Source organism: Pelmatolapia mariae, unplaced genomic scaffold (assembly GCF_036321145.2).
Source record: "Pelmatolapia mariae isolate MD_Pm_ZW unplaced genomic scaffold, Pm_UMD_F_2 NODE_ptg000835l+_length_28846_cov_1, whole genome shotgun sequence".
In the NCBI taxonomy this organism is placed as follows: domain Eukaryota; kingdom Metazoa; phylum Chordata; class Actinopteri; order Cichliformes; family Cichlidae; genus Pelmatolapia; species Pelmatolapia mariae.
Window position 1 is genome coordinate 11709 of NW_027052512.1, and position 17138 is coordinate 28846.

Consider the following 17138-nt stretch of genomic DNA (forward strand, 5'->3'; position numbering starts at 1 on the left):
AAAGAAAGAAACCCGTTCATATGCTCAATGCCTCAACTCTCGATCGTGCTTTCCTGAGCGCCTGGCGGCCTGTTTCCTCATGTCAGAGCGCTCCGTGGAGAGTCAACATGGCGCGCGGAGAGTGTGATTTGACCGGAAAGGCCGTGTGGTTATTATCGGTGTGCAGTCTTTTTTTTTCTTCTTTCCTATATGGTCGATCTTTCTCCTCCTACTCACACACAGGCACACACACCCGCACACAGGCCTGCATCAACTAGGAAAGTTAAACAATAGGACTGAAGGTGGAGGGGGGTTAGAGCAGAAACGGGACAAACTACTTAGAAATCCGTTGCCTTCATTTACGATTACTACATACCAATAACTACTGCAAACTTCACCTGGGTGTGCACGCGTGTGAGCGTGCGTGTTTGTCGTGCGTCCGTGCTCGCCAGTGTGTGCACGCGTGCACGCGGAGGGTGAGTGTCACGGCCCTCTACAGACGGGGGGTTGGGTAGCATTGCGGATTGGTTACTGCTCACCAACACACAGCCTGGGCTTGTTTTAACATAACCAGGGGCACATCGACAAGCAGGCAAAAAATAATAATAATAACCATGTAGTAAATAAACTGCTGTGGCTGTTACAGGACCGGTTGTGGCTCACTGAAGACGTTGCGGCGTAATGGAGCAGTCGGCTGTTATTTTTTATTTAAGGTGACATTTTTTTAAGAGGGCCGACGCTGATGAAGCGAGAATGAGAGCCGTGCCTTGGCCTACTACTAGTGCTGCTGCAGCTGGGATTGTGGAGATCTGCTTTCACAAACCGAGAGAAACACTCGCCTGGTGCCACATTATCAAAGAGCAGCTGCTGGCTTCGCGATGACCGACCTCCAAACGGTGAGTTTTTCGCCTTTTTTTCCACGTGTTGATAGTGCGGTGAACTTGTAGTGCCGATCAGACCTTCTTTTTTTTTCGTGAGTTAATAGTAGCTTCCTATGTCGGTGTGCGGCTGTAGCTTGTTTGTGTGAGCCACTGACTGTTTCTGTGATGGCTCAGTGTCACCTCCTCTACTACAGCTTCAGCGCTCCTCCATTGACTGTACAAGTCAGCGATCGCCGGGGTGACCCACATTTAGCAGACAAAGCGCTGTTATTTTCTAATAGTTTGTGAATGAAGTGTGTGAGCACGGTTGTTTTCTGTGTTTTGTCTTGTGCCGTACGACTGGCCTCTAGAATGGAGGCCACGCAGTGTCGGCTTATCGGCGTGTGTGTGTGTGGGTGCCTGTGTATGTGTGTACGCGCGCACTGGCCATGGCTGGACCTTCATGGATATGCTTCTGATATTTATCACTCGTACAAGCCACTTTGTTTACACATCTCTATAAGCACACAGGAGTGTATTTAGAGAGAAACTTCTATAGCACGTTTACCTTGTCTAACCCTGCCTCTGTTTCATTTGACAGGATGTAGGCATGACAACATGAAGCAGTCATACAGACCGGGTCTTAGGGTAGGCTCAGTGTTTGGCTCAGGCCCGCCAGAGCTGAGGCCCCACAATGGCCCTGTGAGCACTTCCTATGGAAACCAATGTGGCATTGTGAAGCGAGGATCAGACCAGTCATCAACTGTGCAGCTGCCATCCTCCAGCCTCAAACAACCCGCTTTACTAGGGTACAATCAGACTAACCGATCTAAAAGCTACAGTTCTTTGAGGAGGCCCTACGACCTGAACACTGCGATCAACAAACCTGACCCAGAAAGGGACCTTCATCCTCGAAACAACTTGCTCTGTGCAAGCCCAATTAGCGACGACGATGATGATGATGAGTTTGAGGCGCCAACTGTCCAGTTGCCTCCTTCTCCAGGCAACGATGACATGGAGCCTGTTGGGACTCTGCCGGACATGAGCAGAAATGGTTTCTTCCTACACAGTCCTGACAGCTTCGAGCGCTGTTCCCCCATTCCAAACGGATGCCTGCATTTTGAGTCCACACTATTCGACAGCAGCGATGTAAAGGGGGACGATGAGGAGGGGGACAGCGGCGAGGAACTCGCGCCTTTTGGCCACTCCCCACAGCCGAGTCAGGATCGAACTGTTACAGAGTGTAAGACCACATGCGACTCAGGGGTGGATAAAAGAACATACAAACCTACAGTCTTTAATCTAATGTCCAAAACTATATCTGAGCTCAACCCTACACTAAGCCCCAGCGCGCTGCCAGACATCTCCATGAGAGATGGGTGGAGTTTGGGTGAGGAATCTGACAGTGATGGTGAACTTCTCTCCCCTGTTGACCCAGGACTTATCTCACCAGGTGGCACCAACTCTAATGTGAGTATAAAACTCTTGAGATACAAACTTTGCAACTTCTGTACAACCAAATCCACACAAGTTCATGTGGCTATGTTATAATCAAGCATAGCTTAACTACCCTGAGCCACCAATATGCATGTACGCCATCTTCCAAGCTTTAAAATTTGACCCAAAAGAGTAGAAAACAGTTCAAATCTGAGGCCAGCAAAGCAATCAATGTGATGTTTTGTCATCACCATTAGAATTCTAAAGCGGATATCATCTATTCTTGTCATTATACATGACAAGAATTTTGATTTGATACATGCGGCATTATTTTTTTTCTGTATCACTTATGATTGTGTTTTTCTTGTAATGATTAGTCCAACAGCCCAAAGAAAAGGCCTCTTCCTGCAGTGAAATACTTGGAAGGGGATTTGGTGTGGGCAAAATTCAACAGACGGCCCTGGTGGCCCTGTCAGATCACAAGCGACCTGGATCAGGGGATTCACACTAAGATGAAAGGTGAGATTTGATGTGAATACTGATTATTTTACACAAATCCGTTTCACACAACTTGACTGTTTTGTTGATAGTTTGTTGACGGCATTGTAGTGTGTGTCAAAGTTCACACTGCTCTTTCTTTTTTTTAAAAAAAACCCCATTTTGATCCAGTTCCCAGTCCCCGTCCTTGCCGGATGTATTTCTTGGAGACGATTGGCGAGATTGTAGAGTCTTCCTGGGTCCCAGGGAACGTTATTCTACCTTTTGAAGGAGGCCATCAGTTTGAAGACCTTCCTGTTCTCAGGCGGCGAGGGAAGCAGAAGGAGAAAGACTACAAGTATACGGTATAATTTGTGAAGTGAATCTTTGAAAATCTTTTGTTTGCTCACTGTGAACAATATTTCAATAACTATATTACTTCTCTGCAGATACCCAAAAGTTTGCTGACTGCGTGGAAAGTCAGTGTAGCAGAAGCTGAGTATCTGCTCCCGGGTCGGCAAAGGAAAAGTGAAACTGTGCTTTCAGTGTCGGTCAAAGGAGATGAACGTATACCCAGCCCGCTCCCTAATGAGAAGGCACACAAGAGCCCGTCTGTCTCTGTGGACGCCAGTGGACCTCCAGCATCTTCTACAGCCTCCAATGGAAATGAGCACCATCTCATGAAAAACTCTACAAATCAAGGCAATAACAATAAAGCTCAGAAGAAGAAAAAGAAGTGTCTGTCAGACATATTTGGTCATATAGTTAGTGGATCAAAGGAATCCTCCACAGGCCAGCTTCACACAGCACCGCGTGCACTGAAAGAAGAGCCGAAGGACTCACCTTATGCTGACCTGGATTCAGTTCCGATGCTGCATCGACCAAAACGCACAGCGCTGTCTCCAGTACACAGTATAGAGGGACTGGTCCAAAGAGAAAAAAGTTCAACAAAGGCTAAAAAGAGTACAGAAAAAGTGAGCCGGGGTGCAGACTCATTTAGCAGCTTAAAAAACAAAAGGACATCAAAAAACACAAATTCTGGCCAGAGGTTGGACAGCTGTGTTGAAAGTGAAAAGACCTCGGTGGATCTTCCTGCCAGCAGTGGCCTGATGACGAGGGCTCTGCAGGCGGAGGAAGAGACCGATTTCAAAGATGCAGTGGCCACGAGCCACTTCTCAGCAGAAGCCTCTGCTGATGATTCTCCTGCTAATACACCTACTAATGCTTCCATCAACACTGAAATGTCTCCTACTCGGGAATCCTCCTGCAGTGTATCACTGTCTGTAAACCACAGCTCTCCAAAAAGGCGTGCAAGGAAGCTTGATAAGAAGCTAATTCGTAATGGCTCATGGATTAAGTCCAAGTGTGTGGCCACGACTGAGTCCACTTTGCAACCTCTTAAGATCAAGACAGAAAGCACTGTCAGGGATATCACAACCACTTCTCAGTCCTTGTCCCTGTCACCGATGGATACCTTTCCAGATATCCAGGAAATAAAGTTTAAATCTCTTGCAAAGGAGGAGAGCAGTGACTCTGAAACTGCTGCATTTCGGCCTGATTCCAATTATAAATTCAGTACTTTCTTGATGCTTCTGAAAGACCTGCATGATACCAGGGAAAAAGAAGGCAAACCGCTGACAATCCCACCATCACCTGCCCTAATCAAAGAGGAACCCCTAGTGATCCCTACTTCCACAGATGTTGACACTCCCAATGGTTCTTGTGAGGGATTAACTCATGGGGTCAAACTTGAAAATGGCCAGTCACGCAAATCCGCAATACCCCACAGGACAGAGGAAAGGACAAAGATTAGGACTAAAGGCATCACCGGAACTGACACCAACCACTGTGAAGACTCTCCCATTCGTACTCCGCCTGGAAGCTCAGAAAAGCAACGTAGGAAACAAAGATTACCCGCCAAACTTAAACTTAGCATATCTGGCCTTTCCTCCGACCTGGCCGACATGGCTTACGGCAGGGAGTTTGTTAGCGGCCATGCCGATTTGGCCGATTCTGGATCGGTTCCTGTTGTCGCTGCCGATCCTTCCACCAGCTACCTCGATAACAACTCAGAAGCCATGTTGGCTCCAAAGAAGCGCTGGCAGGTGGTTGAGGAGGCTGCCGAGAGGAAGGGTGAACTCCTGAGTGAGGCGTCTGATGAGATGATGGCATCACCAGATCTTGAACCGGGGGCTGAGAAGTGCACGGAGAGCGACTCGCATTTGTCCGACGGAAGCAGCTCAGCCGGTAAGACAAAGCGCTCCTTTTGAGCTTCATCTCCAGAGCTGGTAAAATCAGTAAGTAAATGATGCATCATTTATTATTTTCCTATTTTTATTTAGAGAACAAACGCCTCCGGAAACCCACCAAACGTCTGTTGGAGTCGGCCGAGGAGTATGAACAAATATTTGCCCCAAAAAAGAGATCAAAGAAGCACTTGTCAGAATCTTCCCAAATGGTAAGAAATGTATGATTCATTTTCCTTTTAATAAAAATGGAAGTAAGCAGCCTCTTTCAAGCTATAAATACAACTCAAGTGCTAACTGTACAGTCTTTAGCGTCGAGTTTGTTGACACCCTAAGGCTCCACGCAGTATATCCACAGGGGCCTGCAACGTGCTTTGCTTTAAAGCATGAATTTTGTGCGGTATCATTTAAAAGTGAATCTTTACAGATGGGAACAATTTACACCAATAAAACAAGCATATTGTGTCCATAACTCCCTCCCGCATTATCACTGGGACAATAGAAAACAATCTGTCATGAAATCACTCCCAGCTGTTAATATTTAAGCCCGTTCACATACTCATCTGACGCTAAGCCCGAACCAGCTGGATTGGTGTGATGATTATGAGGTCCTTGGAAAGTTTTGTTCCCTAGAAGGGGTCCCTAAGTTTAGAAAGTTTTAGAACCTCTAGCTTACAGCATAAAGCATATCTCTTTGTACTTTGCCAGAATTAAATAAAGTAAATAAAGTGAATTGCTTTCAAATCAGGCAATAACATCATTCTGATTATGCCTTGATACATCGGCCTATTGTTTTGACATTTAAGGTTTTTTGGGTTGAGTGATAATAAGATATAATTGTAGAAACAAATTTGATAAATAACAGCTATGACTGCTACATGTTGCTGGAACATGTTGCCACCACAGTGCACGGAAACGATTGCCGCGTGTTTAGTTTAAAACCTCGTATGTGATGGATTTCAGCAGTGCTTTGTTGTCATGTGCACATTCAGCAGACTTCAGGGATTGCAGCACTCCACGACCTCAGCATCACGTCAGAGACTGTTACCCCAGCCTCTCCATCAGACGAGCCCGCCGAGGCTCCGGCAGAGTTGGAAAAGAGTCCGTCTCAGGACGAGCTTTCTCCTGCAGCACCTTCGGTAGCTTCAGTCACGACACAGCCCCCCTTTGACCCAGACACCCCAGAGGAAACTGATCTACCTCCTGAACCAGGTAAATAAGCTAACAGTGTAACCGGTGTATTTACAACATCAACTATTTTTCCTGTCTCTGAGATGCTATTTTAAAATATGCAATACTGAATCGTTTTACTCCAGAGACGGAATTATTAATCCAAGAAAGAAAGAGGCCGAGAAAGCTGTCGCACAAGGTGCTGGACTGTAACATAGAAGAGGTGCCTGCTGCTCCTGCAAAGAAGAAGGTAACTGAGATGACATTAGGTAGCTAGGAGCGTTTGTGATAGGGACAAAAGCTTTTTCTGTGAGCGCTCTGTAGTAGCACTGAAAGTATTACTTTGTTCTACAGGAGCAAAAACGTCACAGTGCAATTACGTCGGAGGTGAAGGTGTTGGTGAAGAAAAGACAGGTACTAAAACCTCGTGATGTGGTTTCTCTGATTCTCGTATAACACCAAACAATATTATACTAGAATTAATCATAAAAAAAATCTCATCATATTGGATAGTTGGGATTTGTGAAGAATGAGAAGCCCATGTTCAGCACATCCTCTTCTCCTGCTGCTGCTTCTGCTGCCTCCAAGCCCACAGAGAGCAGATCTCCAAGCCCCAAAGGATCCAAGACCCCTAAGCAGGAGGCTGAGGTGGAGGCCTGCAGCACCGAGGAGAAACAAAACACTGGAACACTAACTCCCAAAGCCGAGGTGTGTATGTCGTGCTGATAAGCTGCTGAGTTATTGGTCGCCCACCTGTGGTATTTCATTTACGAGCAGCACTTGACTAACAACTACCTCCGTAGGTGCTGCCGGCCGGCTGGAATGACAGTCTGTCCTCACAGGTTGATGTAAAAGGCAAAATAGGAGCTGCATCCGTGAAGGAAAGTGTCTGTCAGGTGAGAGGGAGTCTATCAGAAAGTCTAGATTTTCTGCTTGGTTTGTGGCACATTCCCTGTATTTGGGAGCAGTAAATCATTAGTCGGGTCTCTTCCTCCGTGTGTTTGAGCAGGTGTGTGAGAGGACGGGAGACCTGCTGGTGTGTGAAGGCCACTGTTACGGAGCTTTTCACCTACAGTGCATTGGCCTGTCGGCGCCTCCGAAGGGAAAATTCTTCTGTCGCGAATGCAACACTGGTGGGTACGCCTGAAAGCACAAAAAATGCACGCTACGGCATACCTGAGTTTAATTCTTCTGGTTGTTAATGATCCTCTCAGGCGTTCACGCGTGCTTCGTGTGTAAGAAGTCCGGAGATGGGGTGAAACGCTGCATAATCCCGCTGTGTGGGAAATTCTACCACACGGACTGTATAATGGCCTACTCGGCCACCCAGCCTCACAACAAAGGCTTTCGCTGCCCCCTGCATGTGTGCCTGTCCTGCCACATTACCAATCCCCTCAACATCTGCAGCTCTAAAGGTGAGCGCCACTGCTGGCTTTGATCCAACCAGCCATCTACTTTCTCCTCATCCAAGTTAGGCCTACCATACACCAGAAGATGCTTCTATGTTAGTATGTTTTAAGATTTTGCAGAAACCAGGGTCGTTGTTTGCGAGACTTCAACTAGGTGACATGTGAGGTTTTTTAACAGGACAGTGAATTAAAAATAGAGCAGTCAAGATTTATTTAAAGTGTAGTGTTTTACATTTAATTAGGTAGGTTTAACAACTAGAATCAGTCTGGTTAGTAACTGCAGTCATTTGTTTCCCGGGAGGAGACAAAGATCCATTTTGTGGTTGCATCAGGAAGAGCATCCGATGTTCAAATTTGCCAAATCAAACATGGAGCTACCGACTGTGGCCAGCCCCTTGTGAATAGGGGAGCAGCTTAAAGTGGCTTTTAAACAGCCCACGGAAATGTGCTTAAAAGTAGATCTCCAGCTGGCTGATAGTTATTTCTTCATTTTCACCGTGGTTTATTATTAAAAATTTGCATCCAGTCCAAAGAGGTGTTGATGCAAGTAAAGGAAGTCTTCGATTCATAGCAGAAATAGCAGAAACTTTAGCAGTGAGCGCATCAACAACACCTTGGTTTATTCTTAAAAAGAAGGAATGCACTTATGAGCACTGCCCAACCAAGAAAAAAGGACCATGAGGACTAAAGAGAACGACTGAAGTGGATGATTGCAGAATTCTTTCCTTGGTTAAAAACCATCTTTTCAGAACATCTAGCCGAGCCAAGAGCACACTCGACGAGGCAGGCGCATCATTGTCAACGTCTATAAAAAGGTGGCTGCATGAATGGAAATGCAGAGGGTTTATCTCAGCATACAAACCACGTGACACACTCAAACAAAGAAAGGGCAGATTAGACTAGAAAACATCTAAAAAAATAAATAAATAAAGATTCTGCCCTTTTAAACATGATCTAAGCACGCAGTGTTAAATCTCTTACAAACTGAATCCTTTCCAAACTCAAACCCTGCTGTGACTGCAGGGTTTTAGAGGCCCTACAGTTTCACCTTGCCGCTCTAATCTTGAGGCTCGCCAACCACAGGAAGGATTCTTGTTTCTTAAATAAGAGCAACAGGTTACGTGATTCTGGACACAGTCTTTGTTTGCATGTCACTTGTTAGTTTGAATATTGATGGCCTCTTTTGAACTCTGGATTATTTAAGGGCTTTGCATTTCATACCTGGAGATATCAGGATTTGTTTCTGTGATTAAGCTTTTTCTTATGAATGACTCAGTGTCTTTGCATAAGCACAGGCTGACACTTGAGTATGTGATTCATTGCTCGTGTGTCATGTGAAATTAGGCCTGAGATTTTTTGACACTTACAGCCTCACCTACAGTACCAAGTGTACATCATAATCCTTGATTTTTAGCAGTTTAAAGTGGTTTCATAAAATACTGACTGTGCAGGATTTTGGCATGTAATCCAGAGTTTTAATTCAGTGGACTGACGTGACTCCTTCCATGTGCTTTGTACTACGATCTCTCTTAATAATCCTGTAAGACTGAGTCTTATGTTCCAAATCCAGGGACAACATTTGGAGTGAAAGTGTTTTAAAATTGCGCCATAAATGGCATGTGTTTTTTTGTTAAAATAAAATAAAAAAAATCCAGATGTGCCTGAATTAAGCCGTGCTTCCTCTCACTTCCTCTCAGGTCGGTTGGCTCGATGCGTTCGCTGTCCCGTCGCCTATCACGCCAATGACAACTGCATGGCAGCGGGCAGCTTGGTGCTGGCGAACAACAGTTTCCTCTGTCCGAACCACTTCACTCCTCGCAAAGGCTGCAAGAACCACGAGCACATCAACGTTAGCTGGTGCTTTGTCTGCTCTGAAGGTGAGCACAGTCTTGTAATAATGAGTTCAGGATTAAAATATGAGCTTTTAACAGACCGTCTCCACTGTTCAAATGTTAAACAAAAAACACACACACAAAGGAAGGCAGCTGTTCAGCGCCGGGCTTTATTATTCAATTCAACATAATGCGCTCCAAATTATTTTTATGCTCTGTCCCATTTTCCACTTAAATGCTCCCACTTGGCAAATGGATCTATAAATTTATTTCTGTTTCTTGTCTCTACTCACAAATCTGCCTCTGAAACCCAGCAGCTATAAAAACACACAGTTTGACTGCTGAAGTAACATGTTAATGTTTAATGCTCTTATTTCTGACACTGATTTAAATTAGTGCCACTGATCTCATTTAAATACACCGACTCACCTCATTTAGTCCCGAGTATCTACATTTGTACTGATTAGTGTCACTTGTAGTGGCACTATAATAAGTCAGTTACTGAATTAGCTTACTGCTGATGATAAATATTCAGCTTGGTGTTTATTTGCTTGTTTTACCTCACAAATGCTTACACGTGATATGGACTGTTCTCCCTTACCAACTTAGAAGAAAATTTGCAGGCCTGTGTGACCTTATAATCACTGTTCAAAACATAATACAGACTGTTGCAGGCCATATTATGACGTGTTATAAAAAAGCTCACTAATCACTCATGGGTTGTGTTTCTAGGGGGCAGTCTGCTGTGCTGTGAAGCCTGTCCTGCTGCTTTCCATCGGGAATGCTTGAATATGGAGATGCCACAGGGTAGCTGGTTCTGCAACGACTGCAAAGCTGGAAAGAAGCCCCGTATTAAGGACATCCTGTGGGTCAAGTGGGGGCGTTACAGGTAGATTAACAACACTGGCAATCACACAGAGGCTCTGGCTAACAACTACAGGAGCCATATTTGTATTTCTGAAACCCGCTGTGTCTCTTCAGGTGGTGGCCTGCTGAAGTCTGCCTGACCAAAGAGGTCCCAAATAACATCTTAAGGATGAAACATGAGGTTGGGGAGTTCCCGGTGCAGTTCTTTGGCTCCAAAGATTTCGTGTGGACATACCAGGCCAGAGTGTTTCCCTACATGGAGGGCGATACTCACAATATAGAAAAAATGGGCAAGGGTGCAGATGCAGTGTACAAAAAGGGTGCGTGCTTAAGGTTGCTGAGTGCATCTTGATTCTTGGTGTAAGGTGCATGTTTAATAGCAAAGATCGTGTGTCTCTTTGTAGCACTGAATGAAGCGGCCGAGCGGTTCAAAGAGCTTCAGGCAGAAAAGGAGCTGAAGCAGCTTCAGGAGGACAGAAAGAATGACAAGAAGCCGCCTCCATACAGACACATTAGGGTACCGTGTGTACATCTGTGCTCATCTAGCCCACGGCAGAGCAGTTAACTGAGACGTGCTGTTAAAATCTCACCCGTCTCTGTTTCTTAGGTAAACCGGCCAATTGGGAAGGTGCAGATTATCACCGCTGACCTCTCGGAGGTTCCACGATGTAACTGCAAGGCGGTTGACGAGAACCCGTGCGGCATCGACTCTGAGTGCATTAACCGTATGCTGATGTACGAGTGTCACCCTCAGGTGTGCGCGGCAGGGGACCGATGCCAAAATCAATCTTTCACAAAGCGCCAGTACACACCTGTGGAGATTTACAGGACTCTGTCCTGCGGCTGGGGTTTGCGCGGCTTGTCGGACATCAGGAAGGTGGGTCGGAAGTGAATCAAGCCAGCATTGATCGCTTTAGCTGTAACCACATTTTACTCATTCCTCGGTTTCTCCGTCTCTTTTTGTCTCTCCCAGGGAGCTTTTATCAGTGAATACGTGGGCGAGGTGATAGATGAAGAAGAATGCCGCGCCAGGATCAGGCACGCTCAGGAGAATGACATCTGCAACTTCTACATGCTTACACTGGACAAAGTAAGTATCTGAGTCAAATACCAACAGATGCAGCCTGAACGCGGCACGCTTGATTAACAGTGCAGATCGGATGACGTGTCCACACTCATTTGCGCTTTTTTTCACTCCAGGATCGCATCATTGACGCGGGGCCCAAAGGCAACCAGGCTCGCTTCATGAACCACAGCTGCCAGCCAAACTGTGAGACTCAGAAGTGGACTGTGAATGGGGACACCAGAGTGGGGCTGTTTGCTTTACAAGACATCCCAAAAGGTTTGATAGTTTGTTTTGGGGTTATTTTTATTTATTTATTTTTAATTTTTAGGGGGGAGGGTTGTATTGAACAAGATCATCCAGATTATTTTAATTACACATCCAATCTAATGCAACAACTACTTCAGGCGAGGAGCTGACTTTCAACTACAACCTGGAGTGTCGTGGCAATGGGAAGACCGCCTGTAAATGTGGAGCACCCAACTGTAGCGGTTTCCTGGGTGTCCGGCCAAAGGTAAAACTTTATATTTATTCACAACTTTACCTTCAGTTAAATGATCCTCTGACCGCACTTACAAGAAGAGTTGCCTTGTGACCTTCCTGTTCCTCGTCCTCGTATAGAACCAGCCAGCAGCTGAGAAAATGAAACCTAAGGAAGGAAAACGGAAGGGCACTATGAAGAAGAAGACCAAGCAAGAGGTGACCAAGGAGAGGGAAGATGAGTGCTTCAGCTGTGGTGACGGGGGTCAGATAGTTTCCTGTAAGAAGCCGGGCTGCCCAAAGGTCTATCATGCTGACTGCCTCAACCTGGCCAAGAGGCCTGCAGGCAAGTAGACTTTAAGGAGAGCACACAATATGATAGCCGTGTGTAGCCAATCGTTTTTTACATCAAGCTCTCAGGGGGTTTGAATATCCTCAAGCATGCATGGAGCAAACAGAGGTGACTGGGTGGTTTCTGAGGTGAAGGTTCTCCAAAAAAAGGCAAAAATAAAATGTAGTTTTCATGAACGTGAACTTGAAGAGACATGTTAATTATTATATTTTTGTTAGCTATTTGTGAGTCAAAAATCTTACTATTTGCGCATGTTTATTGTATTCATTCCACATTTGATTTGCCTGCAGGCCGATGGGAGTGTCCATGGCACCAGTGTGACGTATGTGGCAAAGAGGCGGCTTCATTCTGCGAGATGTGCCCCAACTCGTACTGTAAGGAGCACAGAGAAGGCATGCTCTTCATCTCCAAGCTAGACGGCAAGTTGTCCTGCAGCGAGCACGACCCCTGTGGGCCCGACCCGCTAGAGCCAGGGGAGATACGCGAATACATGCCCAACACGACCTCCATGAGGCCCGGGGCTGTTGCTGCGCCCGTCACCCCTTCTTTCGTCCCAGTCACCAGACGAGTGGCTCCTTCCGCTCCCGTCTCTGCCTCAGCCAACCAAGCGACTTCATCGAGGCAAGCGCCTCCTCCTCGTCTCTACATCAACACCAAGACTGCTACCTCAAGCTTCGTCCCCTCCGGCAGGTCCTACCTCACGGGCAGAACTGACGAGAAAGCTTTCCCCACTCCTGCCTCCTCCGAGACAGAGAGAGAGGACGGGGAGGTGGAGGACGGGGAGGTGTGCGGGTTGGACGTGGACGGTGTGGAAGACGACGATGACGATGAAGAAGACGAAGAAGAAGAAGAGGGCGATGAGGAAGAGAACGATATGGAGGAGATGGAGATAGTAGAGGACGAGGAGGATGAGCCACTGTATGGAGGAAATCTGCCAGAGGATGATGAGGAGGAGGACGAGGGCGGGGACGAAGATGACACTTGGGGTGATTATGTGGAGGAAGACGACGGAGAGGTGGAGGGCGAGGACTCGGAGGACTGGGGGAGAGTGGAGGATGATGACAAGTGACTGTTCATCCTGTCCTTCCTTATATCTCAGCAGCAAAACTCTCAGTAGACATTGAAAGGCCTGAAAGAGTTTCATATTTTGGTACCTACTTGAATGCAACACTGCCTTCAGTTTGGTACAACATTGCCTTCTCATCTGCACACCGCTGGACTGACAGCAGGGATGAGTACTGGTGCTAAGGCTTCGACGGCTGCTTCACTCAGCCCCTTTCTACTTCTGTTGATATGTATGTGTCTGGTGCTGTTTTGTTCTCTTGTTGTTTCTCTTAACAATGTTTACATTTTTTGGCCTTTTTTTTTTTTAAGAAAAAAAAAAACCTGTTTGGAATATAAGAAAAAAGGTGGGAAGCTTCACCTGACCAAACTGTCATCTTAAGGGCATCTTATGTTGTTGTTACTGTCTTAACTTTGTCTTTCCAATCAGAGGAGTCTTCAAAACATTGTTCTCACATGTCCGTGTTACAGTTAGGCAGAGGGAGTACCCGCCTGGTGCTTGTGACGAATGCAGAAATGAACCCACTGGAGTCTTCTTGCTATAAATGATCTTCTCACAACAAAAACTACCCCAGTTTCTTTTATTTGACAACAAGTAGCTCACAGCTCAGGATCTTTGGAACAGAGAAATAAAAGACAAAAGCGTCATCTTCTCACAACCTAAACATGAATCACAGATATCGCCAGTGTTGGTTTTATAACCGCTGCTGCTGTTGCACTGACTAAATTAGAATAAAATCCTTGTACTTACTGGATCTCAGTATCCAAGGATCTGTCCACATGTAACAAGAAGAACCTTTTCTGAAGCATCTTTTATACACATACACATTGCTCTTACTGGGTTGGACCACCTTTATGCTTTAAGAGCTGTCTTAAGTCATCATGCTCAAGAAATCAGTTTGTGAGGATTTGAGCTTTGTGACGTGACACCATTAAGCAGCCATCAGAAGATGGGTACATGGTGTCATACAAGAATGGACACGATTACTATTTTTTATTGCCAGCCAGATTTAATATTTCTACATGCTTAAATACACTCAGGTGCTGCCATGTGGCTAGCTGATTGAGATTTGTAATAATGAGTACCTAAAACGTGACCAGTAATTATGTACAGACACACAAGTTCATTTCACTAAGAGAAATCATAAATTAAAGCCACATTAGTGACTAAATGTTGCATAAAACTGACACAGTTCTTCAGAGAAACACTTCTGAGTGAATTTTAACAATACAGTTTAAGCTATGCTTTTTTAGACTTGAGATATCAGATCAAAACACATTAAAATAAAGGGTTAGAAACTAACTTGCTTCGACTATGATATGAAATTTCCCATGTAAAAGAAAGTAAAGACCACCTGTTTTCTTGCGGTTGAGGTGCTGTACTCTGACTGTCCTCTAGAAGTCGCTGTTTCCGGCAGCGACTCCACAGAAAGGACGTGACGTAACTATAGCTGATGTAAAATGGCGACGATCGCATTTTAGTCAAAACAGAACCGACGAGTTTTAAAAAAAGGGGTCAAATACAGGGATAGTTGCTGATTTTACGGAAGGAATATAAACATCAAGTTTATTTGTGGAGCCTTATCAAGGTGAGTGAGTGAATTGGTTTATGAATTTTCACAGAAATTAAGTAAAATGCCTCTTCTACATGTACGTCATTCGGCAGGTAAACAGCTAGGTTAGCCAATACTGCAATAAAAACTAGTTTTAGCCTTTGTTTTAAGAAGGGAAACACATAATTGCTGAGTGTAGGTGAGTAGGACGGGTGTTTATACTAAACCCGTGACGGTGTCCCCGACGGCGTGTTTCTGGCGGCAGGTTCAGTCATGACCGAGCAGACCAACGTTAACTCGGAGGGGATCGTGGGCCTGGATGAGCCCAAGAAGATGACCAGAGAGGACTGGAGGAAGAAGAAGGAGCTGGAGGAGCAGAGAAAGCTGGGAAACGCTCCAGCTGAGGTGGACGAGGAGGGAAAGTAAGTTTGTGCCTGTGCAGAAAGTGTGTGCTTTCAGGCAACTGATGGAAGGAATGGTGTGATATGTAACTTGAACGCATCTGTCCTACAGGGACATAAATCCCCACATCCCACAGTACATTTCATCAGTGCCGTGGTACATCGACCCATCAAAAAGGCCCACACTAAAGCATCAAAGACCACAGAGTGAGAATGAGAAGCAGTACTCCGCAATTGGAGAGTGGTACAAGAGAGGAGTGCAGGAGGTGAGAATGAGGCGAGTTTTTTCTCTCATGTGGACACAGAAGTAGATATATTGCCACAAAATCTAAAAGCTTCACTTTGTGTCTCCACACAGAATGCAGTTGCAACTAAGTTCCGTAAAGGGGCTTGTGAAAACTGTGGTGCCATGACACACAAGAAGAAAGACTGCTTGGAGGTAAAACCGATGAAACATTTTTACAGTTATCTGCTGGAACAAATTAATATTCAGGGTTTGCTTATCCTGGATATCAAAGGAGTATTATTATTATTGTTATTGTTATTTGTACTAAGTTAGCATCTTACCTTTCATTTTGTCCCACCAGCGACCCAGAAAAGTTGGTGCCAAATTCACAGGAACAGGGATTGCTCCAGATGAACACGCTCAGATCCAGCTCACCATGGACTATGATGGAAAGCGTGATCGCTGGAATGGCTACGACCCCGAGGAACATCAGCGCATTGTTGAAGAATACGCCAAAGTAGATCTGGTAAGCAGACCAGCATGACTGAACTCCAGAGGTCAAAACATTGGTTAGCCGATGTTGTTGTGGTCCACCACCACATGACTGAATTCTTATTTGTTTCTCAGGCCAAGAGGACACTGAAAGCACAGAAACTTCAGGATGAGTTAGCCTCGGGAAAACTGGACCAGACTGTAAGTGCTCACTCATATTAACACGGTAATAATACATTTTTCCCAGTTTTGGAGGCAAATATCAGACTGCAGTTTAATATCCTTACATTCTTCCTTTGTAGGAGCGGGAACATGACAGTGAAGATGAGGATGAAGACAAATATGCAGATGACATCGACATGCCCGGTCAGAACTTTGACTCCAAGAGGCGAATCACTGTCAGGAATCTGCGTATCAGAGAAGACACAGCTAAAGTAAGAGTCACGTAGTAAAACATTAGTCATTTGTGATTAACTGATAAACTGTGTACACAGGAAAAAAATGAATACAGTGTTACCGCCCACATTATTGTGTAAAAGCTGTGAGCCACACCATGTTCCTTTTATATTTTTCTTACAAGGAGACAGTTGTATCAGGATCTTGTTTAAATTGTGAACATGGAAAAAGCTTTGAATATCCTTCAAGCAGGCTGGAGAACTATTACTGAAGACAACTTACAGAAAATACAAGAAGGCTGCCTAAGAGAGTTCAGGCTATGTTAATGAATAAAGGCAGTTATACCAAATATTGATTCAGAGGGCTGTTGCAGTTACACAGACTCTGTTTTTGCATCATATGTTGTGTTTCATTTGTGTTTTCACGCTTCCTTCATGTTTGTTTTCAAGCGAAATATAATAAAATCAAATGACTTTTCAGCAGTTCTGTGTATGAAAGATGGGGTACTGCAGTTTACTAATTTCTCTTTAATCTGAACTCCTTGTGTCTGTTTTTCACAGTACTTGAGAAATCTGGATCCAAATTCAGCGTACTACGATCCAAAGACGCGAGCAATGAGAGAGAACCCGTACTCGAACACTGGCAAGAACCCTGATGAGTAAGTTATGGGTTTGTTTGTTTGTTTGCTTTTTAATACAAATCAACAGAGGAATAGTAGAAATAGTCTCGGAGTAACTGAGTGGACACTGAAATCACTTTTGAACTGTTTTGTGTAACAGAGTGGGGTACGCTGGAGACAACTTTGTTCGCTACAGTGGAGACACAATTTCCATGGC

At 45.1% G+C, this 17138-nt stretch overlaps 3 protein-coding genes across 3 annotated transcripts; all 3 read left to right on the forward strand.

Annotated features, from left to right (window-relative positions):
• Nucleotides 1-400: 400 nt before the first annotated feature.
• Nucleotides 401-12174, forward strand: LOC134623694 (histone-lysine N-methyltransferase NSD2-like). Its single transcript, XM_063468720.2, has 22 exons — nt 401-875; nt 1441-2309; nt 2654-2795; nt 2946-3118; nt 3203-5000; nt 5096-5211; nt 5992-6211; nt 6316-6419; nt 6524-6583; nt 6683-6877; nt 6973-7065; nt 7179-7302; nt 7384-7584; nt 9276-9455; nt 10143-10299; nt 10392-10597; nt 10682-10794; nt 10885-11154; nt 11251-11367; nt 11478-11619; nt 11748-11854; nt 11962-12174. Exons 2-22 carry the CDS (start codon nt 1458-1460, stop codon nt 12172-12174), a joined length of 5583 nt encoding a protein of 1860 aa, XP_063324790.2. The 5' UTR covers nt 401-875; nt 1441-1457.
• A 191-nt stretch (nt 12175-12365) lies between these two features.
• Nucleotides 12366-14011, forward strand: LOC135932395 (nucleolin-like). The gene has a single exon (XM_065469869.1). The coding sequence runs from the start codon at nt 12366-12368 to the stop codon at nt 13239-13241; it is 876 nt and encodes a 291-aa protein (XP_065325941.1). The 3' UTR covers nt 13242-14011.
• A 669-nt stretch (nt 14012-14680) lies between these two features.
• Nucleotides 14681-17133, forward strand: LOC134623695 (pre-mRNA-splicing factor SLU7-like; the record flags this gene model as incomplete). The annotated part of the gene is made up of 9 exons (XM_063468721.1): nt 14681-14823; nt 15053-15209; nt 15301-15454; nt 15547-15627; nt 15776-15940; nt 16042-16107; nt 16209-16340; nt 16863-16960; nt 17082-17133. Coding segments are annotated over exons 2-9 (897 nt in total), but the record flags the coding sequence as incomplete, so codon positions are not given.
• Between the last annotated feature and the right edge of the window lie 5 nt (nt 17134-17138).